Source organism: Monodon monoceros, unplaced genomic scaffold (genome assembly GCF_005190385.1).
Source record: "Monodon monoceros isolate NGI ecotype Baffin Bay Population unplaced genomic scaffold, NGI_Narwhal_1 Super_Scaffold_2, whole genome shotgun sequence".
In the NCBI taxonomy this organism is placed as follows: Eukaryota; Metazoa; Chordata; class Mammalia; order Artiodactyla; family Monodontidae; genus Monodon; species Monodon monoceros.
Genome location: NW_021703776.1, coordinates 29,708,658 through 29,732,981, shown reverse-complemented (window position 1 = coordinate 29,732,981; position 24,324 = coordinate 29,708,658). Strand labels below are relative to the sequence as shown.

At 36.2% G+C, this 24,324-nt stretch overlaps 1 protein-coding gene across 2 annotated transcripts in view; it reads right to left on the bottom strand.

Annotated features, from left to right (window-relative positions):
• Positions 1–24,324, bottom strand: part of RUNDC3B (RUN domain containing 3B) — a 152,954-nt gene that overhangs the window by 61,610 nt on the left and 67,020 nt on the right. For both annotated transcript variants that reach the window (XM_029234476.1, XM_029234477.1), the window contains exons 5-7: positions 18,788–18,873; positions 8,009–8,098; positions 5,512–5,592 (exon numbers count right to left, since the gene is read on the bottom strand). In XM_029234476.1, coding sequence (XP_029090309.1) covers positions 5,512–5,592; positions 8,009–8,098; positions 18,788–18,873 — 257 coding nt within the window. The remainder of the gene's footprint in view (positions 1–5,511; positions 5,593–8,008; positions 8,099–18,787; positions 18,874–24,324) is intronic.

Sequence of the window (24,324 nt, the reverse complement as noted above, 5' to 3'; positions counted from 1 at the left end):
GAGTGCCAAGCCCAAACTGCTGGACTAACGGAGAACCTCAGACCCCAGGGAATATTAATTGGAGTGAGGCCTCCCAGAGGTCCTCATCTCAGCACCAAGACCTGGCTCTACCCAACTGCCTGCAAACTCCAGTGTTGGAAGCCTCAGGCCAAACAACCAGTAAGACAGGAACACAGCCCCAACCCAACCATCAAAAAAAACAAAAACAAAAAAAACAACTGAAATGACAAAATAATATGTTACAGACGGAGAAGCAAGGTAAAAAAGTACAAGATCAAATAAATGAAGACAAAATAGGCAAGCTACCTGAAAAAAAATTCAGAGTAATGATAGTAAAGATGATCCAAAATCTCAGAAACAGAATGGAGAAAATATAAGAAACGTTTAACAAAGATCTAGAAGAACTAGAGAGCAAACAAACAGTGATGAACAACACAATAACTGAAGTGTAAAATACTCCAGAAGGAATCAATAGCAGAGTAACTGAGGCAAAAGAACAGATAAGTGAGCTGGAAGATAAAATGGTGGAAATAAATGGTGGGGAGTAGAATAAAGAAAAAAGAATGAAAAGAATTGAGGATACTCTCAGAGACCTCTGGGAGAACATTAAACGCACCAACATTTGAATTATAGGGGTCCCAGAAGAAGAAGAGAAAAAGAAAGGGACTGAGAAAATATTTGAAGAGATTACAGTCAAAAACTTCCCTAACATGGAAAAGGAGATAGTCAATCAAGTCCAGGAAGCACAGAGAGTCCCATACAGGATAAACCTAAAGAGAAACACGCCAAGACACATATTAATCAAACTATCAAAAATTAAATACAAACAAAAAATATTAAAAGCAGCAAGGGAAAAGCAACAAATAACATACAAGGGAATCCCCATAAGGTTAACAGCTGATCTTTCAGCAGAAACTCTGCAAGCCAGAAGGGAGTGGCAGGACATATTTAAAGTGATGAAAGGGAAGAAACTACAACCAAGATTACTCTGCCCAGCAAGGATCTCATTCAGATTGACAGAGAAATCAAAAGCTTTACAGACAAACAAAAGCTATGAGAATTCAGCACCACCAAACCAGCTTTACAACAAATGCTAAAGGAACTTCTCTAAGAGGGAAACACAAGAGAAGAAAAAGACCCACAAAAACAACCCCAAATCAGTCATGAAAATGGTAATAGGAACATACATATCGAAAATCACCTTGAATGTAAATGGATTAAATGCTCCAACCAAGAGACAGAGACTGGTTGAACGGATACAAAACCAAAATCCTTATATATGCTGTCTACAAGAAACCCACTTCAGACCTAGGGACACATACAGACTGAAAGTGAGGGGATGGAAAAAGATATTCCATGCAAACGGAAATCACAAGAAAGCTGGAGTAGCAATACTCATATCAGATAAAATAGACTTTAAATTAAAGACTGTTACAAGAGATGAGGAAGGACACTACATAATGATCAAGGGATCAATCCAAGAAGAAAATGTAACAATTATAAATATTTATGTACCCAACAAAGGAGCACCTCAAAATACATAAGGCAAATGCTAACAGCCATAAAAGGAGAAATTGACAGTAACACAATAATACTGGGGGACTTTAACACCCCACTTACACCAATAGATCATCCAGCCAGAAAACCAATAAGGAAACACAAGCTTTAAATGACACAATAGACCAGACAGACTTAATTGATATTTTTAGGACATTACACTTGAAAGCGGAAAAATACACTTCTTCTCAAGTGCACACGAACGTTCTCCAGAATAAACCACATCTTGGGCCAAAAATCAAGCCTTGGAAAATTTAAGAAAATTGAAATCATATCAAGCATCTTTTCCGACCACAACGCTATGAGTTTAGATATCAATTACAGGAAAAAAACTGTAAAAAACACAAATACATGGAGGCTAAACAGCACGCTGCTAAACAGCCAAGAGATCATTGAAGAAATCAAAGAAGAAATAAAAAAATACCTAGAAACAAATGACAACGAAAACACAACGATCTAAAAACCTATGGGATGCAGAAAAAGCAGTTCTAAGAAGGAAGTTCAGAGCAATTCAAACTCACCTCAAGACACAAGAAAAATCTCAAATAAACAATCTAACCTTACACCTACAGCAATTAGAGAATGAAGAACAAAGAAAACCCAAAGTTAGTAGAAGGAAAGAAATCATAGAGACTTCACTGGTGGCACAGTGGTTAAGAATCCGCCTGCCAATGCAGGGGACACTGGTTCAAGCCCTGGTCTGGGAAGATGCCACATGGCACGGAGCAACTAAGCCTGTGCACCACAACTACTGAGCCTGCACTCTAGAGCCCGCAAGCCACAACTACTGAAGCCTGCGTGCCACAACTTGAAGCCCGTGTGCCTAGAGCCCATGCTCCACAACAAGAGAAGCCACCACAATGAGAGGCCCAGGCACCGCAACAAAGAGTAGCCCCTGCTCGCCGCAACTAGAGAAAGCCTGCGCACAGCAACAAAGACCCAATACAGCCAGAAATAAATAATAAATACAATTAAAAAAAAAATTCAATACCCATTTATGATAAAAACTCTCCAGAAAGTGGGCATAGAGGGAACCTTCCTCAACCTAACAAAAGCCATATATCACAAGCCCACAGCGAACATCATTCTCAATGGTGAAAAACTGAAACCATTTCCTCTAAGGTCAGGAACAAGATAAGGATGTCCACTCTCGCCACTATTATTCAACATAGTGTTGGAAGCCCTAGCCACAGCAATCAGAGAAGAAAAAGAAATAAAAGGAATACAAATTGGAAAAGAAGATGTAAAACTGTCACTGTTTGCCGATGACATGATACTATACATAGAAAATCCTAAAGATGCCACCAGAAAACTACTAGAACTAATCAATGAATTTGGTAGGGTGGTAGGATACAAAATTAATGCACAGAAATCTCTTGCATTCCTATACAGTAACAATTAAAGATCAGAAAGAGAAATTAAGGAAACAATCCCATTTACCATTGCAACAAAAAGAATAAAATACCTAGGAATAAACCTACCTAAGGAGGCAAGAGACCTGTAATCAGGAAACTATAAAACACTGATGAAAGAAATCAAAGATAACATAAACAGATGGAGAGATATACCATGCTCCTGGATTGGAAGAATCAATATTGTGAAAATGGCTGTACTACACCCAAAGCAATCTACAGGTTCAATGCAATCCCTATCAAATTACCAATGGCATGTCTTACAGAACTAGAACAAAAAATTTTACAGTGTGTATGGAAACACAAAACACCCTGAATAGCCAAAGCAATCTTGAGAAAGAAAAACAGAGCTGCAGGAATCAGGCTCCCTGACTTCAGACTATATATATACTACAAAGCTACAGTAATCAGGACAGTATAGTACTGGCACAAAAACAGAAATATAGATCAATGGAATGGGATAGAAAGCCGAGAGATAAACCCACGCACATATGGTCACCTTATCTTTGATAAAGAAGGCAAGAATATACAATCGAGAAATGACAGCCTCTTAAATAAGTGGTGCTGGGAGAAATGCACAGATACATGTAAAAGAATGAAATTAGAACATACCCTAACACCGTACACAAAAATAAACTCAAAATGGATTAAATAAGGCCAGACACTATAAAACTGTTAGAGGAAAATACAGGCAAAACACTATATGACATAAATCACAGCAAGATCCTTTTTGACCCATCTCCTAGAGTAAGGGAAATAAAAACAAAAATAAACAAATCGGACCTAATGAAACTTCAAAGCTTTTGCACAGCAAAGGAAACCATAAACAAGACGAAAACACAACCCTCAGAATGGGAGAAAATATTTGCAAATGAAACAATGGACAAAGGATTAATCTCCAAAATATATAAGCAGCTCATGCAGCTAAATATCACAAAACCAAACAACCCAATTCAAAAATGGGTGGAAGACCTAAATAGACATTTCTCCAAAGGAGATATACAGATGGCCAACAAATACATGAAAAGATGCTCAGCATCACTAATCATTAGAGAAATGCAAATCAAAACCACAATGAGGTATCAGCTCACACTGGTCAGAAAGACCATCATCAAAAAATCTAGAAAAAATAAGTGCTGGAGAGGGTGTGGAGAAAAGGGAACCCTCCTGCACTGTTGGTGGGAATGTAAACTGACACAGCTACTATGGAGAACAGTATGGAGTTTCCTTAAAGAAACTAAAAATAGAACTACCATATGACCCAGCAATCCCACTACTGGGCATATACTCTGAGAAAACCATAATTCAAAAAGAGTCATGTACCACAATGTTCATTGCAGCACTATTTACAATAGCCAGGACATGGATGCAACCTAAACGTCCACTGACAGATAAATGGATAAAGAAGATGTGGCACATATATATAATGGAATATTACTCAGCCATAAAAAGGAACAAAATTGAGTTATTTGTAGTGAGGTGGATGGACCTAGAATCTGTCATACAGAGTGAAGTAAGTCAGAAAGAGAAAAACAAATACCATATGCTAATGCATATGTATGGCATTTCAAAAAGTGGTACTCATGAGCCTAGTGGCAGGGCAGGCATAAAGACACAGATGTAGAGAATGGACTTGAGGGCACAAGGGGGGAAGGGTTAGCTGTGACAAAGTGAGAGAGTGGCACGGACATATATACAGTACCAAATGTAAAATAGATAGCTAGCGGGAAGCTGCTGCACAGCACAGGGAGATCAGCTCCGTGCTTTGTGACCACCTAGAGGGGTGGCATAGGGAGGGTGGGAGGGAGGCGCAAGAGGGAGGGGATATGGGGATATATGTATACATATAGCTGATTCACTTTGTTGTACAGCAGAAACTAACACAACACTGTAAAGCATTTATACTCCAATAAAGATGTGAAAAAGAAAGAAGTATATAAAGATCATTATTCTATTTGGGAAGTCAATTATGCAAGAAGATCTTCAGAATATCTTTAGATTTCATCTGATTAATTTTCAATGCTGATGAGATTATGGAAAATCCATAACTCTCACAAAATACTGGTAGTAGGATAAACTGATACAACTCTAAGAACAGACTTTAAGAGCCACAAAATTTTTCACTGTACTTACCTGAATAACTCTATAAATGCACAACAGAAACAAAAGGAAAATTTATTTGCACAAAAATGTTCATTATTCTTTTCATTATAATGGAGATAAATGAAAAAAAATTTAAATAATGAATTATAGTTTTGTAATCTCAATGGACTACTATAGAGCTATTAAAGTTATTATATTGACTACAGCAGTAGAAATACACGCTATTTTTTAAAAACTATATTTACACTGGGATTACAATTATGTAAAAACTATATATTTACATATATACTAAAAACACAACTGGAGTTTATATTTTTGAATGATCTCTGATACTGAAATAAATGTTTTATAAAAAGTAGTTTTAATCAGATGAATATATTGCACAAGACATTCAATTATAAATTAAGATTTCAATAACATATTTCAAAATGTCAAATACCTTTGGGTAAACTTCAAATATGGTGTATAGTCTATTACAGCAGGAAAGTTGCCATCTAATCCTTCTCCCTTCAGGCAGAAGCTAAGACAATAGACAGTAAATATATTAATACATTAAAATTTAAATCAAAGTGTTATAAACAATCTCTTGTTAGAGACATTTGTTTCATCAAATTGCAGGTGAATTTCTTATTTGTAATTTAAATGTGACTTGTTATAAACACCTCATAAAGATATTCTACCTTCCATATCAATAACAAAGGCTTGTATGAGTTAATAACACTGTTACGTAAATATATCATGCAAAAGTAAAATTTACTGAGAAATCTGTTCAACATTATTTATTTCATACTATCCTCGTCTTTATTAAATTCTTAAGACATCGCTAGAGAATTTTCAGATGAAGCCTTGTTGTTCACATTTACAAATTCTCAGGTGACACTTAATATCTCCTAAAAAGAAAATCTCCTAATTAGAAAAAAATTCATGGGGCTTCCCTGGTGGCACAGTGGTTGAGAGCCCGCCTGCCAATTCAGGGGACGTGGGTTTGAGCCCTGGTCCGGGAAGATTCCACATGCCATGGAGCAGCTGGGCCCGTGCGCCACAGCTGCTTAGCCTGTGCTCTGGAGCCCGCAAGCCACAACTACCAAGCCCGCCTGCTACAACTACTGAAGCCCGCATGCCTAGAGCCCGTGCTCTGCAACAAGAGAAGCCACCTCAATGAGAAGCCTGCGCATTGCAAGGAAGAATAGCCCCTGCTAGCCGCAACTTGAGAAAGCCCACAAGCGGCAACGAAGACCCGGTGCAGCCAAAAATAAATAAATACAATTAATTAATTAAAAAAAAAAGAAAAAAGAAAAAAATTCATATATGAACCACTACCTTCTGCTTTCTTTGGGAAATATGCCTGTTGAAACACTTGTTCTAATATGTTAATATCAAGGGTGCAGTATGTATTTTTCCAGAATTGACTAAGGAAAGAATCAAAGTGGCAACATTTTACATGGGCTTTCCTTCATTTATAGAAACATTACTAATGCATCTTTAAGACACTTTCTCTCTATACATTGTCAATGGGTTACAATAAGCCAAGAGTTTAGATTCTTAACCCAGTTTTTTTTTTTTCCAACCAAAAAATAAATGAAGTTGTAAAGTATTTGGACAGAGCCAGCAACATGCCATGTAAAAAGTTAACACCCTTAGAGGGATCATAAAGACAACCTTCAAAACTGCATCTATCACATTCATCATAAAGAATTAAGCTAATTAACCCAATCCCACTTATCAAATTTTAAATAGAGCAAAGTTACACTTACAAAGTGAAAAGTATTTTGAAAAAGAAGTGAGTTACTAGAAAAAGTTAACCTCAGTGAAACTGGGTAGCATTATTTTTTAGTTCAAAAAATGAACTAAAAATGAAAACTAGATTTTCATTTAAGTTTTATACTTATTTGTTAACATTCTTGTGATATATTTTAAGTGATATATTTAAGTGATATATTTAATGATATATTTAAGTGATATATTCCAATAAAAATATAGGGCTTCCCTGGTGGTGCAGTGATTGAGAGTCCACCTGCCGATGTGGGGGACATGGGTTTGTGCCCCGGTCCGGTAGGATCCCACATGCCACGGAGCAGCTGGGCCCGTGGGCCATGGCTGCTGAGCCTGCGCGTCCAGAGCCTGTGCTCCGCAACGGGAGAGGCCACAGCAGTGAGAGGCCCGCATACCATAAATATATATATATATATATATATATATATATATATATATATATACACACACACACACACATATATAATGCATATATATAATACTTCCTTCATTCTCATGTTTCAGTTCTTATTCTAGACAAACCTTTTACTTTTAGTACAATGTAAAATCTTAGATCAATTAAAGAAATGCAAAAGGATGCTGCCATCAACCTAAAAAGAACTTACAACGTCCATTTTTAGTACGTGTAATCTTATTCTGAAATCAATTCATCTTGTTGATAATAAAAGCAAATATTAACAAAATTTTTAATATTTTAGATACAAAACAAGGGTCCAACATAACATACCTAAGATAGCCTGTCAATATCCTCTTTATCTCACCACATGAGACAATGAAAATCTTTCTGGATTTGAATCTTCTTTTAGTGTATTTCTTTTTCATTTTAAAGCAGTAGTTGAAAAATACTAAGAGATGAGATCCAAAACCTTCCTTCAGTGCTACCAGAGCGCATGACTTCTCTGCTTGGCAGGATGTGGTCCAAGCTTTCTTTTTACCCAAACTAGAGAGTAAGGTTGTCAGTTCATTCCCTAAGTTTGAGACAGCCTCTTTTTTGAGAGCAAACCTATTTAGAAAACTGATCTCATTCGAAAGGGAACAACATAAATCAAATCAATACCCAATTGTGTGCTTTACTTAGAAAACTGAAAGAAAAGAATCATAAGTAGAAACTATTACGAGGTAGAATAATTTTAAGTCATAATGCATATAGTTAGATGAAATACCTGAAATCAATAGCATTGAGTCCAAGCAGCATGCCAGCAAGCATATTTGCTTCCTCGCCCAAGACAATTGCTCCATCTTCATAAAATCTCCTAAAAAATGAAATGGGTGAACACATAAATATTAAAAACTGACTGAAGTTTCATCTACAGAAATCACTTAGAGCCCAAGCTCAAGTAGAAAGAAATAAATTTTATTTAATTTGTCACAACAAGAACAAACTTGGATCACTCAAGTCTTGCAGATACTTAGAAAAAAAAGCTGCCACTGTAACAAAGAAAATCATTCTAAGTGCTTATACCTCTCTTAAAAAGAATCCCCAAAGTGACTCATTCAAGGGGTCTACAGTGTCTAGCATTTTTCTCTAAGAGTGAAGCAATATAAATGTCAACTGAAAGGTGGTAAATTCACAGTCATTTATACTGGTCTATTTTCAATACTAGGTAGATTATTATTCTATACATAGAACAAACACAAACACACATTCTGTTCTTCTGTAATTCCAAAGGTTATTAACTAATTAAGAACTAGGAAGGTGTGATTAATAGTAATTTATGCTAACCTTTAACACTACAATACTAATAGGGCAGATGGGCTAGCAAGGTGGCTGCCTATGAAAAAAAAATATTCATCATATCTTTGACAAAAAGTGAATATGAATCTATTTTGCTAATTCCTTGAAAGCTTTCTGTTTTGGTCAATGTTAATTTTTAAAATACCAAAGTTTTATTTTAAAATATTTAAAATAAATATTTTGAAAAAAATATTATTTAATATGGGCTTAAGGTATTTTTCCACAAAAGAATGTAAGATCATTGAATTTACTTCTTTTTAAGAATAATAGTATGCAAAAACTAGTTTATGTCCAGTAACAGGGATAATTAAATTGTTATAACTATTTATATTACACATAGTCAACACCACTCTGTAACACCCCACTAACTAAAAGTTTCTTATTAAAGGAAATTTGTCTTGCTCTTTTCCATATTCATGAGTTTATAAAGGCTGCATGTAAAGTTTATAATACTAGCATCAATACTGAAACAGTCCACAGTTTACCAAATACTTTTACAATCATACTGTTTAATAATTGCAAAGCCCATGAAGTAAATGCTGAAGGAATTGTCATTCATTTCAAATTCACCACCAAGAAGTGAGTCAGGTTAAAACAATTTGCCCAAGCTTATGTGGATAAACTTATCAAGGAGGAAAACCAATCCTTCTTACTTTAAGTTCTACATATTTTCTATTAAACCATAATACTTCTTTTAAAACAAAAATATTTAAAGAGAATTTAACCTCTGTTATGGACCTTAAGGAATTTTACATGAATAAAAAGTACAAAGAAAAATAAGAGACTATTTACCCTCTGACAGATGTAAGGCTGCCAACAAACATGGTGGGAAGACTAGCTTGGATTAGATGTTTTCTGTTTCCTTGGAAATATGGGAATTGTTTTCATTCATTTACATAAAAGGAGAAAAACTAAAAGTTCCAGCCTAACAAAGATTAGTAAAATAAATGCAAGTAATTTCTACATATTCAACTGACGTGTTCCACAAAAAGGTAATCTAAGATATATAGATTTGTCTAAAAGATATTTAGACAAATCTATATATCTGAGATCTTGTCCCTGCCCCAATGGCTAAATCGGCTGTTGATTGAATATTTTAAAAACTCCTGGAAGAACTATGATTCCAGTGGTTCTAGACCACCACATTCTATGGGACACAGATGTTTGTTCTGGCTTTTGACACTGGCAATCACCCATTATTCCTAGTACTTCCTTATATAAGAAAAGGTCTACTTTTATTTGCCACCTTGAGCCCACCATGTTTTAAAGTACATTCTAGGAGTCAGATCAAAACTATTCTTGCTTGTTCCCTAATGTTAATATTATATTATGAACTAATGAAAAATACCTGAAACAAAAACTAACTGGTTTTTAGAAAAAATTTTAAGCCTAAAGGTCATTTATGTGTGTGTATATCATATTGTTTTACTGAGGTTTTTTGGCTTTTGTTTTACTATTGATTTTTTTAAGCTAACCTATATAAGTGAAGTGCTTGCTATACGTGTAATCAATAATTCCACTCAAATAAAACCAAGCATGAAGCATAATGCTGCAAAGACCTGATTTAATTTAACAGTCTTCACTGCAACAGAGGGGAAGGGAGGAAAAATGGAAGAGGAAAGGCTAGTTAAGAGAATTGTCCATTGTATGCTGAACTTTTCATTATTAGTCCTGGTTAAAAAAACAAAAAATTTTCAGTAACTGTACTTCTAACTTTGAGATAACAAATTTTTAAAATAATATTTAAAAGAATACTAAGTGATCTGAAAAAGATTATATTTCTATCATTTAATCAAAGACTTAATTAATCAAAGACAACACACTCATTCATGTATATTAGAGAGGCAGAAGCTATTAGGAAAAATTAATTTTATATTTCCTTAATCAAACCAACATATCAATAATTTTGACTGAAAATGTGATTCCTATTATCAATATTTTCAAAGACTTCTAAAGACTGTAAGCTTTCAATTTCTTCATTTTATCTCATAGAAAAATTGGAACATTAAAAAAGTTTGCTTATATAACCAAGATTATGTAACCAATGAGCCAAGAGCAAAGCCTAAGATGACTAATCCAATAATAGTAAGGTATATACTAAAAAAATTCCCTTTTTTTTGTTGAAAATATTTTTTGTTCTAAAGAAAATATTTTTATGAGCAGGATCTAACAAAAAGAGCATACTGACTTGCAAAAATGTATTATAAATATTGAAAGTACCAAGGTGAAAAATATATTAAATACTTCTGCTTAAAGATTTATATAGTACACTGTATCTTTAAAGAAGTTTTGTATTTTAGAAGCAAAGGAAAACTGTGAGCAGCTATTTGATATTATTGTGGTCTGGAAGAAAAGCTCCCACTTTCTATTAGGTATACTCTTTCCAATTATTTGTATATTGACTAGAAATATATTAGAAACTAGAAAAGTATTTAAAATAATACCCTAATAAGAATAATACTCTTTTTATTAACACATATAATTTAATTTTAGTTGAAATATGTGTCTATAATGCCATCCTTAGTGTTCATTCTGAAAGACTATTTTAAGGCCTTTCAGGTACTTCAATAACAAATATCCTTTGGGTGGGATCCAAAGTGAACAACCAGAATAGATGATGTTGATATTGCACAATATCATGCTTCAAAATTTCCTTTTTTGAGTCATAAGTTATTCCACACACTAAAAGTGCAATATTAAAATATGAGGAAGCTTATCTTATAAACCAAAGAAATTTCTTTATCAACATCTTGTTCTCTTCCCCAGTTTAGCCCTTACATAAGAAACTTGAAGGGAGGAGATAAAGAAGATTCTCCCTCATGACATACAAAACAAATTACAGCATTATAAAGAAATGATCTATTCTAAGTCAAATGGAATCAGAATGAAAAACTGGCCAAAAAATCTCCAAAAGGTCTTGCTAAGAATGTGAGATTCTTTAATTATTTTTATCAATAAGTACATAATATAGCAAGAACTGTGTTGTATCCTATAGATAAAATGGTGAACAAGGTAAACATGACCCCTCTTTATGGAGCTTATAGTCTAGGGGAGAGGACAGGCTGAAAAAAGATAATCAGAGATGGTAAGTAGTATAAAGTAAATAAATAAGTTGTTGAGGTAGAGAAAAATTAAAGGAGAACCCAACTTTGAAGAAAGTCATTAGGAAAGACATTCTCAAGTGTTTAGTCTGAGACCTTAGGCCCAGAGAAGTTTGATCACACAGGGCTCTGTAGGCCACATAACATTAACAATAATTGTAAACATTTACTGAGTGCCAGGCACAGTTATAAGTGCTTTACATGAATTATCTTGCTTAACTTTACCACCAAATACTATGCCATGGAGGGAGTAAGCAATTTACCCAAGATTCCACAGCCAGAAAGTGGCAAATCCAGGGTCTGACTCCAGGGAATGTATTTGCAGAGCCTGCAGGCTAAAGTAATGAGAAACCATTTCAATGTTTAAAGTGGGAATTGACAGGATCCCTTTTACTTTTAAGAAGAATGGCTGGAAGCTGGGTGGCTACTGGGAGGGGGCAAACTGGAATCTCAGCTGGGAGAGTAGGGGAGTATAAGCAAGAGATGAGAGAGGTATGCATTACTCTTGCAGCCATGGCGATAAAGGTAAATGGGTAGATTCGAGATAGATTTTGGAGATAGGATCGAAAAGAGTTGCTACTGGAACGACTGGAAAGAATGAAGGAGAGGGTCTTCCCTGGTGGCGCAGTGGTTAACAATCCATCTGCCAATGCAGGGGACACGGGTTCGAGACCCGGTCCGGGAAGATCCCACATGCCGTGGAGCAACTAAGCCCGTGTGCCACAATGGCTGAGCCTGCGCTCTAGAGCCTGCGAGCCACAGCTACTGAGCCTGCGCGCCTAGAGCCCGTGTTCCGCAACAAGAGAAGCCACCGCGATAAGAAGCCCGCGCACTGCAACGAAGAGTAGCCCCCGCTCGCCGCAACTAGAGAAAGCCCTTGTGCAGCAACGAAGACCCCATGAAGCCAGAAATAAATTTGTATTTAAAAAAATGAAGGAGAAAGAGGAATCAAATATGAATTTCAGATTCTGACTTCGTCAGCCATGTAAGTAGGGCAGCGAAACCATTTGCCAAGAAGTGGGTCAACAGGGTTGTAGGATGGGGTGCGGCACGGAATCAAGAAATCTGAACTATCTAGCTAGAGGTTTAAATGTGGTGCCACCACCATATAGCTGGTATTTAAAGTTCCAGGGAGATGGATGAAATTCTGAGAAGAGAAAGAAGAGCAGACAACAGAGGACTGAGCCCAGAGAATACTGACACTACAAAGCTGTGAAAAGTAAAAGAAGCCTGAGAAAGAGCAATTACAGGGGGAGAAAGAAAAGCCAGGGAATGCTATATAAGTTAAAAGCAGAGAGGTTTTTCAAGAAAGAGGAAGTTTTCAACTATTTTAGCTGTACAATGAAGTACAATGTGGACAGAGAAATGTCCATTACGTCTGGGTAGCTTGTGGACTCTTGGTATTCTTTTAAAATTATCCTTGGTGGAGTGGTGAGAGGCAGAAGCTGGACGAGAATAAAGAGCGACTCTCAGGTAAGGAGATGAAAGTGTGTATAAAGATTTTTGAGAAGTCTGGTGATGACGCAGAACATGGAAATGAGCAGTATGAGAGGGAAATGCAGGTTCAAGGGAGAAGTTTTTGCTGTTAAGGTAGGAGATACCAGTATATGCTTCTACGTGGGTGGGAATGATCCAGCAATGGGAAAGAGATTGAGGATGAGGAAAGAGAGAAGTGATAACTAAAAGAAGAAGTGAATGGGGATAGGATCTAAAAGAAAGCAGCCTCTGACAGGAGACACATTCCATCACAACAAAAATGATTGTCTTGGGCTTCCCTGGTGGCGCAGTGGTTGAGAGTCCGCCTGCCGATACAGGGGACACGGGTTCGTGCCCCGGTCCGGGAAGGTCCCACATGCCGCAGAGCGGCTGGGCCCGTGAGCCATGGCCGCTGAGCCTGCGCGTCCGGAGCCTGTGCTCCGCAACGGGAGAGGCCACAGCAGTGAGAGGCCCGCGTACCGCAAAAAAAAAAAGATTGTCTTGATTGTTAATATGATTGTTGTCTTCAGTCTTGACTCCTTGGGCTTTTCATCGACTGTGGCGAGGTCCAGATCCTCCTCAGCTACCACTTCACAAATGAGGTACTGGGTCCCACAGAACAAGCACATAAGCAAGCACCAGGAGCAGCAGCAGCAGCTTTTCATTCCTTTTTATGGCTGAATAATATTCCACCGCATGGAATGGACATTTTGCTTACCCCTTCATCAGTTGATGGATATTCGGGTTCTCTCGCCTTTTTGGCTCTTATGGATTATGCTGCTGTGAACATCTGTGTACGTTTTTTTTGTGAACACATGGTTTTAATTCTCTTGGATATCTGTATCTGTTTATCTAGGATTCATGTGCTGGGACATATAGTAACTCTATGTTTAACTTTATGAGGAATTGCCAGGCTGTTTTTCAAAGTGGTTGCATCATTTTACTTTCCCACAATCAATGTATAATTGTTGCAATGTTTCCACATCCTTGCCAACACTTGTTATTATGTATTCTTTTTTTTTTTTTTTTTTTTTGCGGTACACGGGCCTCTCACTGTTGTGGCCTCTCTCGTTGCGGAGCACAGGCTCCGGATGCGCAGGCCCAGCAGCCATGGCTCATGGGCCCAGCCGCTCCACAGCATGTGGGATCCTCCCGGACTGGGGCACGAACCTGTGTCCCCTGCATCGGCAGGCGGACTCTCAACCACTGTGCCACCAGGGAAGCCCATATATGTTCCTTTGATCGTAGCCATCCTGGCAGGTGTGCAGTGGTATCTTGCAGTTTAGATTTGCATTTCCCTGATGCCTACTGATGTTACACATCTTCCATGTGTTTCTTGGTCATTTGTGTACCTTCTTTGGAAAAATGTCTATTCAGATTCTTTGCCCATTTTAAAATTTAAAAATATTTTACTACTGAGTTTTAAGAGTTCTTCGTATATATTTCACAATCAAGTCTCTTATCAGATATAGGCTTTGCAAATATTTTCTCCAGTTCTGTGGATTGTTTTTTCACTTTCTTGAAGATATTCTTCAAAGCGATAAGCTTTACATTTTGATTCTGTCCAATTTATCTATTTTCCTTTTGCTGCTTGGGTGTTTAGTAACATGTCTAAGAAACTACTATCTAATCCCAGGTCATGCAGATTTACATCTATGTTCTCTTCTAAGAGCTTTACTTTTAGGTCTGAGCCATTTTGAGTTAACTTTATATGTGCTGTGTGGCAGCAGTCCACAAGCACATTTTAATCACGTGTATTTTTTTCATCTTAATAATGTAAAACTTTCAAACATTCAAATTCCTAAAGACCTTCTTAGTTCTTGAAAGGTGTGGTAATTTATCACTACCCCACCTACTCTCCTATCCTTTAGAAAAGTGTTTATCCATTCCTTTTTCTTCCCCCTTTGTGACAGCTGAGTAATTTTGAAGTTTTACTTTATACGTTCCTCTTCTCTTACTCCTACTATCATATCGAGAAGATTAACGTTTTTTGAACACTACTTTTGTCATCATAAATGAAGTACTGTGGTGCAACTGCAAGGTAATAAACAGGATTCCACACAGTAATTTTTTCTCTACTTTATATTTTCCACAGTTGTTACTTCAAAATCTTACCAGAATATTTTCGATCTTGTTTCAAATGTCACATTTGTATTCTTTAGCTTAACTTTTCTAATTATTTTTCAGGCTACGGGTGAGGAGAAAGTAAAACTTTGAGCAAATTATTCAGTTTCTACCTTACTTCTCTATCTCTAGGTTTTCCCAGTAACCTACCAAAATAATTCCTTTTTTCTTTTAGCTTGGATTCTCTTCTTGAGTCTGCCAACTTCCCACCTCTGGCTCTTTCCCAACAACACCCCAATCCGTAAACCGTGAAACTCTTCAAGGATTTTTTCAATTGCTCACCAAGATATCCTCCACCGTAGCAAAAAGATCACATGAATTTCTCTAATACTTTGGAGCGATCATCACGTACTTCAGAAGATTTATCGTAGTTGTGCTCCCCACAGTTCCTCTACCCAATCTTATCCTTGGATTTTCACTGATGAGTACTTTCAAGCTGCCTGTCTTAGCTCATGTAGCTCCTCCTTCTGTACTGGGGTAAACACTTGTATCACCATTTTAAAAGACCTCATTACTCTCTGTGAAGAGTAGAACAAGAAGAAATCACTTGATTCAGATACTCTCAAGACTCCTAAAGAATTAGAGATCATTTCTCATTGTTCTACAAGCGCTTATGTCCGGGAGCATCCGGACAAAAGGTAAGGAATAACTCTTCTTTCTAAAAGTACGCTTGTTATTTTACAAACCTAATCTTCCAAATACATATGTTTTCGCTACGGGTTCACAATCAAATTTATTTATAATTAAGTTTCTCTGGTTTGATTTCAGTTAATAAAAAATAAGTAGTGTAAATAGTTAAAAAAAAAAAAGACTTCGTCTTTTGGCAACTGCCTTTTTTAGTTAACTTTTAGGATGAGAGTTCTGAAGTAACTACTTACTTCATTTCTTGATAATTACAGAGCCATCATAGTCACATTTAAATACTGTGTGTGTATCTGTGTATATAAATATGATGTATTTCTGTGCGTGTATAAACATATACTAAGCCATGTTTCTATTTGAATAATATACGTTTATATATTGTTACAAGAGTATTTTTACTTCATGAACTTTTTACAGCTGAATCACTTCCTTTTTTCAAAAAAAAACCCAGCTAATACCTAAAAACAAGGCAAAAAGGATTTCCCTTAAAAAATTTAAGCTACTCACTCTAAAAATAGTCTATTCAAGTACTATTTCTACCCCACCCAATTGTGTAAACTAAGAAACAAGACTAACAACTTAGAGAGATTTTTTTTTCTTAAATTTATTTATTTATTTTTGGCTACACTGGGTCTTCGTTGATGCACGCGGGCTTCCTCTAGTTGCGGCGAGTGGGGGCTACTCTTCGTTGCAGTATGTGGCCTTCTCATTGCAGTGGCTTCTCTTGTTGCGGAGCACGGGCTCTAGGCACGCAGGCTTCAGTAGTTGTGGCACATGGGCTCAGTAGTTGTGGCTCACGTGCTCCAGAGAGCAGGCTCAGTAGTTGTGGCACACGGGCTTAGTTGCTCCGCGGCATGTGGGATCTTCCTGGACCAGGGCTCGAACCCATGTCCCCTGCATTGGCAGGTGGATTCTTAACCACTGCACCACCAGGGAAACCCTAGAGAGATTATTAATGCTTTAATTTCTATTTAGAAAAGACTATCTTGTTATTGTACAGGAGATAATTATGGTATAAACTTGGTTTTGATTTCATTAATTTAGGATTTTTAGGTTTGATCTATGAGATTCTGATACTACTTTTATTTTTGAAGCCTTATTATATTCAATATTTATTATCTTCCATAATTAAACGTATTTACTAGTGATGATAAATAAAACAAATGTTTCATTGCATAAGATTTATTTCAAATGTCTAAGAGTTTATCATCATCTCACTGTCTATCTTTAGAAATATCTCAAGAGTATCATACTGCTTTAAAAGAATTCAATAAGCATATATCAGATTTACTTTGTGCAAACGCTTCTTGGAGTTAAAAGTCTTTATATCCTGGTCAAATTTATAATGATAATTTTTTCTTTGTATCTTCCAAATAAAAAATTTATTGTTTTATTACCTAAAAACATAAAGACACCTAAGTAAAGATATTGTAATCTGTATTAGCTAGTTAGCTAAAAGAATGTGTCATAACAAAGGCCCAGATTTTCTCAAAATCCAAAATGTCAAATATGGCATCAGGACATGAACTTAAGATTCCAGATACATGATTTCTGTATATATATTCCTAATTTTCTGTCAAAACTGGTTTACAGACACTCTCTTCTTTAAGAAATACGACTGACGAGGTAGAAATAAGTATGGTAATTTAGAAGTGTCTAAGGCAGTGCTGTCTGATAGAACTTTCTGCTATGAAGCACTGTTCTATATCTGTGCTGTCCAATTTGGTTGCCATTAACCACAGAAGGTCAGTGAAGACCTAAAATGTGATAAAGCAACTGAAGAACTGAATCAGTAATTTTACTTTTTTAAAAAATAAATTTAGTTATTTTATTTATTTTTGGTTGTGCTGGGTCTTTGTTACTGCGCGTGGGCTTTCTCTAGTTGCGGTGAGTGGGGGCTACTCTTCATTGCGGTGCGCGGGCTTCTCACTGAGGTGGCTTCTCTTGTTGCGGAGCGTGGGCTCTAGGTGCACGGGCTTCAGTAGTTGTGGCACGTGGGCTCTACAGTGCAGGCTCAGTAGTTGTGGCCCACAGGCTTCACTGCTCCGCGGCATGTGGGATCTTCCTGGATCAGGGCTCAAAACTGTGTCCCCTGCGTCGGCAGGTGGAATCTTAACCACTGCGTCACCAGGGAAGCCCAGTAATTTTACTTAATTTCAATTTTAATTTACACAGTGGCATGTGGTTAGTGGTGACTGTATTGAGTAGTACATATCTAGGATATTGAAAATATTGAATATTTTCCGTTACAAATACTACTGAAATGGAAAAAAAATGGTTTCTTTAACAAAAGCTATAAATATAGATTAGCAGACCACAGCTGAGTAGGAATGACTGTTGTCCTAATATGAACCTTTTCTCGATCATCATAAAAAGTTAATAAAGTCCTGTTTTGCACAATGTACCATCTTACAACCCAAGAAGAACATTGATATAGACTGCCCTAAAAAGACAACTGAGCAACCATTAATTATATTATATAAGAATTAAAGAAATAAATATTGTGGTGTGGAAAGAGAAAGAATGCTATAGGAATTTCACAGATTTTTCTCCAAATTGGTTAGAAAAAAGTCTGTGGAGAAAATGAAACTTCACGTGTTGAAAAAGTAAGAATCAGAAATTGTTCAGAAAAAAGATATTCCAGGCAGAATGTGAGGCCTGAAAAGATAAACCAAGGTAAGATGTATGTTTAGTTGAGAAACTGCATTTTCCTGAGAAGACAGTGGATTTATCTGAGAAGTACAAAAAGGAGGAAATAAATTAGGCAAGGACTTTAAGAACAAATGCGTCTTCATCTATTCTTACTGCTAAGTCTTCTGGTAAATCTTTCAAATATATATTGAAAATTAAAAGGACTTTTAAACCTGGTTGTTTTGAAGTCTCTCAGAGCTGTAGAGATGTATTCAGATAAATGTTTTTCCATGAGTGCTACTCTGATCCAGGCTCTACCCTAAAAGGAAGAAGAAAGAATCAAACATGAAAAAAAAAATTAGAAGTTAAAATATATTTTGCCTGCTATGTCATAAAAATATAAACATTTTAATATGCAAAGAATAACTCACTCAAAATATGCATTTGATAAAGACTAAAAAATAAGTAGATAAGATGAGGTAAATTTTAATTATATATAGTATATACTTTGTTCTCTGAAGGTGCAGGGTAGATCATGTCAGATTAACTTTCTAGCATCTGAAGGGACATAACCATTAATATTGACTTAACTTGGGTTACAGACTTCTTGTGAATTATAGAAGGAAATCACAAGACATATCTCTTTACTTCAATGCCCAAATCAACATGCCAATTAAAATGAGCCCCCTTGTAAAACATGAAGAAAAGAGTCCGTTCTCATTAATAATCACCCTCACACCACTTGTTTAGTCTTTCCAGAGGAAGGTTTCAGACAACCAAATTTCATTATTTATCATGCATCCAAATCATGAGTTACTGAATTTGGTGCCTCCAGAGCATATGCTAAAGACTATTACCAAAAATTTAAACCAGAAAAAACAAACACACAACAAAAGCACCCAGAAGCATACTCTAGAACAAAATCAGAGAAAACACACAATTCTAACAAAATATGAAAAATTTAATTTTACTTTTGAAAAGAGGTAACATCATTCAATAGTTGGGACTAGCCAGTTAAGTTTTGTTAAAATCCAAAGCATTTCTTCTGGATTCTTTGTTTAGAATGAAAGACTATAAAGATTATATTTTTTAGTGAGAATTTTATAATTCAGTTACTTTCCTTTTCACCCAACCCTTTCACACATCTCCAGAAAATCTATGAAGATTAACTATATAGAAATTCAAAACACTGCAATGGCAGCTAAGAATAAAGGTGTCACTAACCAATATATATGATGGTCGACTACCGGTATAGAAAAACAAGCACTGAAATGTCTACAGTTGTAGAAATGTCTACAACTCTAGTGAATTCACCGAAACTGTCGGACAGAAGGATGAAAACGGAGTTAATCCAGACGTGGAAAAACCTAGCAGGCTAGGACTTCCCTGGTGGTGCAGTGGTTAAGAATCCGCCTGCCAATGCAGGGGACACAGGTTTGAGCCCTGGTCCGAGAAGATCCCACATGCCGCAGAGCAACTAAGCCCGTGCGCCACAACTACTGAGCCTGTGCTCTAGAGCCCGCGAGACACAACTACTGAGCCCGTGCGCCTAGAGCCTGTGCTCCACAATGAGAAGCCACCGCAACGAGAAGCTCACGCACCGCAACAAAGAGTAGCCCCCGCTCGCCACAACTAGAGAAAGCCCACGCACAGCAACAAAGACCCAATGCAGCCAAAAATAAATTACAATAAATTAAAAAAAAAAACAACCTAGCAGGCTACAAGCAGCAGTATTGTTGGGAAATAAAGGAATGATATGGGTGTGATTAGCATGCCAGTCAGTTTGCCCACCAATCTGCCCACCTTTTTTTAACCTAAAAATCCCTTAGCTTGCCCTGTGCTCAGTCCATTGTTTCTGCTGAGTCAGCCCAGGGAAACCTACAGTTAGTCGTAGCGGATTGGAACAGAGGAAGGAAGAGGCAAGCACGAGCTCCCAGTCTCAAGTTTCTTAAAATTTCATCTAAAAGACACAGAGACTAGTAGTAGTGGCTTGAATCAAAAAGCTACATTCTAAAACAGAAGCGGGAAAAGCTGCTCTCCAGAGAAAGTTAGACACAGGACACTGTGCTATTGTTAAGATAAGAAATATGGGGGAAAGTCCTGCTTCCTGATTTATTAATTTCAATCCACACAAAACTGGGCTGCACCTAGTTTCCTGTCCTTAGATGTTTGTGGAATTCTTTGTTATACTGTCATAATAAATGGTGCTGATTTTAACAGTTTCTCTTCTTTCAACAAAAGAAACAGAAGATATAAAGCTTGTTGGGACCATAAAGGAGGAAAAGCTGAAAATTAGGTTTAAGATTTTAGACTTTATCAGATAATGGTGAACCACTGAAGGTTGCTGTTATTGTTTGGGAGACACAAATATTTGTTTGTTTGCCACTGAAGGTTTTTCCAAAAAATAAACGTAGTCAACACTTCTTAAGAATGTAATTAATACATGCTTACCTCTGTTTTAAGAGCGCTTTACACATTAAGATATTTAATCCTCACAAGAACTGTGTGTGAGTCAGGTTACAATACTATCCCTACTTTACTATATGAAGAAACAAAACATAGACACAACTGGAAGACAGGAAACTCATGCCACCAAACCAACCAACCTAATTGAACTAATACCCATACACTCTACCTTCCCTCCTATTTCAGGGGATGAACTGTAATCATTTAAGATAGTAAAAAGACAAATCACAGAGTGGACAAAAATACTTGCATTATATGTATCTGACAAAAGAATCTCATTTGTAGAATGCCAAGAATTCTTACAAATCCATAAGAAAAAGATAACTCAATTTAAAAATGAGCTGCAAGGGGAAGATTTTAAACTATAGCGTCAATTTCTTTAGTAGACATCAGAATATTCAGATGCTTTCTTCCTTTTTGTGTTAGCTTTGTAAGTGACAGTTTTCAAGTAATCTGCCCATTTCATTTAAATTTTTAAATTTATAGGTGTGAAGTTATTCATAATACTTTCTTTTAGGATTTTTAATGTCTGTAGGGTCGATGGGTTTTACCTCTTCTTCATTACTGATACTGGTAATTTATAATCTCTCTTTTTCTTTTCTTTCTTGAGTAGCCTTGCTAGAAACTTAACAGTTATATTAATCTTTTTAAAAACACCAACTGGGACTTCCCTGGTGGCACAGTGGTTAAGAATCCACCTGCCAATGCAGGGGGTACGGGTTTGATCCCTGGTCCAGGAAGATTCCACATGCCACGGAACAGCTAAGCCCGTGTGCCACAACTACTGAGCCTGCGCTTTAGAGCCTGTGAGCCACAACTACTGAGCCCGCCTGCCACAAGTACTGAAGCTCACGCACCTAGAGCCCGTGCTCTGCAACAAGAGAAGCCAATGCCACGAGAAGCCTGCGCACCACAACGAAGAGAAGCCCCTGCTGGCCGAAACTAGAGAAAGCCAGCACACAGCAACGTAGACCCAACGCAGCCAAAAATAAATAAATAAATTAATTAGTTAAAAAAACGAAAAAACACCAACTTTTGGTTTTGTTGATATGCTTCTAGTGTACATTTGTTTCAATTTAATTGAATTTTTGCTCTTCATTATTTCTTTCCTTCTACTTTGGGTTTATTACTTTTTTTTAAGCTTCTTGAGATGAAAGCTTGATCACTGATTTTTCAGCCTTTCTTTAAAAAAAATACATAAAAGCCTATTTAAGCCTATCTATTCTCCTCTAAGCACAATTTTTTATATATTTTCATTATCATTACTTACCAAATATTTTTCAATTTCATGTGTAATTTCTTCTTTCATCCATGAGTTATTTAGAAATTCTTCTCAAATTCAACTTATATAAGCATTTTCTAGTTATCTTTTTATTATTGATTCTACTGTGGTTAGAGAACATACTTATATTTCAATCCTCTGAAATTCATTGAGGTGAATTACAACTTAGCAAACGACCGATCTCTGTACAAGTTCTATAAGAATGAATATCCTGTAGCTTCCTATTTTGATTTCCTTATATACTCCAGTTCTCTAGTATTCTTAATCTTTATATTTTCTTTATTTATATCACAATTACTTAAAAGTTCATTATCTGCATCTCCCATAGGTCTGTTTCAATTGTCTTTTTTATATTTCTTAGTTTTATTCATTTAATCTTGTTTCCTGATATACCTGGTGATTTCTGATTAAATAATGGACACTGTGGAGGAAAATTTGTAGCAACTCTAGTGCTACCTTTCTCTAGAGTAGATTTGCTTTTCTTCTGGTAGACAGACAGTGTACTTGAAAATCACCTTGTACCACTTAAGGACACCGCTTTTAGGTCTTTTGAAGGCTGGTCTTCATCTGAATTCCCCTTACTCCCAAGGTACAGCCTTTCTGGGGTCACAAATAAAAGCCTGGAGTGTTTACAGGGCCCCTCCAATTTGTGTGACTTCCAGGTTTGGGGCCATCACACTAAAGAACTAGGGATAGGAAAAGTCGAGTGGTAGTTAAAAGAGGAGGTAGATTTGTGAATCAGTAATAGAAAATGAACATAAAAATGGCCTCTTTGCAATACTGTATCTTATTGCAAAGTTCTAGTATTTGGTAATTCTGGTGTATCTGTGATTAACACCCTCTCTCTGCCTCTGCCTCTTTCAGTAGAAAATTTGGCTAACCAGTTTCTGGGACAAAGCACTGACAAGGCCAGCTTCTGAACAAGGAAAAAGTAAACAAGAAGATGAGACCAGGAATAACTAGGAAGGATTAGGGACATAAGTCATAAGAATGTATTGAAGACTACACTCACAGTTCTGTCATGGTATAGGTGCTCAATAAAAATTTATCAGGTGGAAGGATGCATGGATGTATGAATGGTTGATGTGAGTAGTATATTCAGAAATTGGTCTAATATGTTAAATTTATATCATAGAAGGAACAAGGGATAAGGTTGCTTATCCTAACAAGGATGGGGGGGCAGTATAGGGGTAGGAGAGTGGAAGGTACAAACTACTGGGTGTAAGACAGGCTACAAGGATGCACTATACAGCACAGGGAATAGAGCCAATATTTTGTAATAACTGTAAATGGAAAGTAACCTTTAAAAATTATATTAAAAAAAGTAAAAATAAATTTTTAAAAATTTAGGTACTTGGTCCATGTTTTACAAAATATTTAATTTCAATATATGTGTCAATTTTGCTAACCAAAAATTTTCCATAAGAAAAAAAATCTTTCTAAATAAAAATGGATACAGGAACAATAAACTTAGAAACTACACTGTTGAAAGATGATTGTTATACATTTGTGTATTATACAGACATGTAATTTATTAGGTTATGATTGTCCAATAATGAATTGAATTAAATTATGTCGATCTTAAAACTATCTAATATTTTCAACCTTTATTTTCTACTTCATTTTTATTTCATTCTGTAACTCTTAAGTGTCAAAAATGGTAAGGAAAGTTATTATGACAAACCAATAAAAATAAATAAACTACTATACTAAAGCTAATATACCTTATGTCACCAGCTCAGACCTTTACAATCTTAAAAATTTTGAGGACTCCAAAGGGTTTTTACATAGGTTATATCTATCCATATTCACTGCACTACAACTCAAAACTGGAAACTTTAAAAATATATAGTAATTAAAAAAATAATGAACTCATTATACATTAACACTGAAAACCATATTTTTATGAAAAAATAACTATCTTTCCCTAAAAAAATTATTAGAGAGAAAAGACCTCTGTTTTACATTTTTACAAATCTCTTTAACGTATGGCTTAATAAAAGAGAACTAGATATCTGCTTC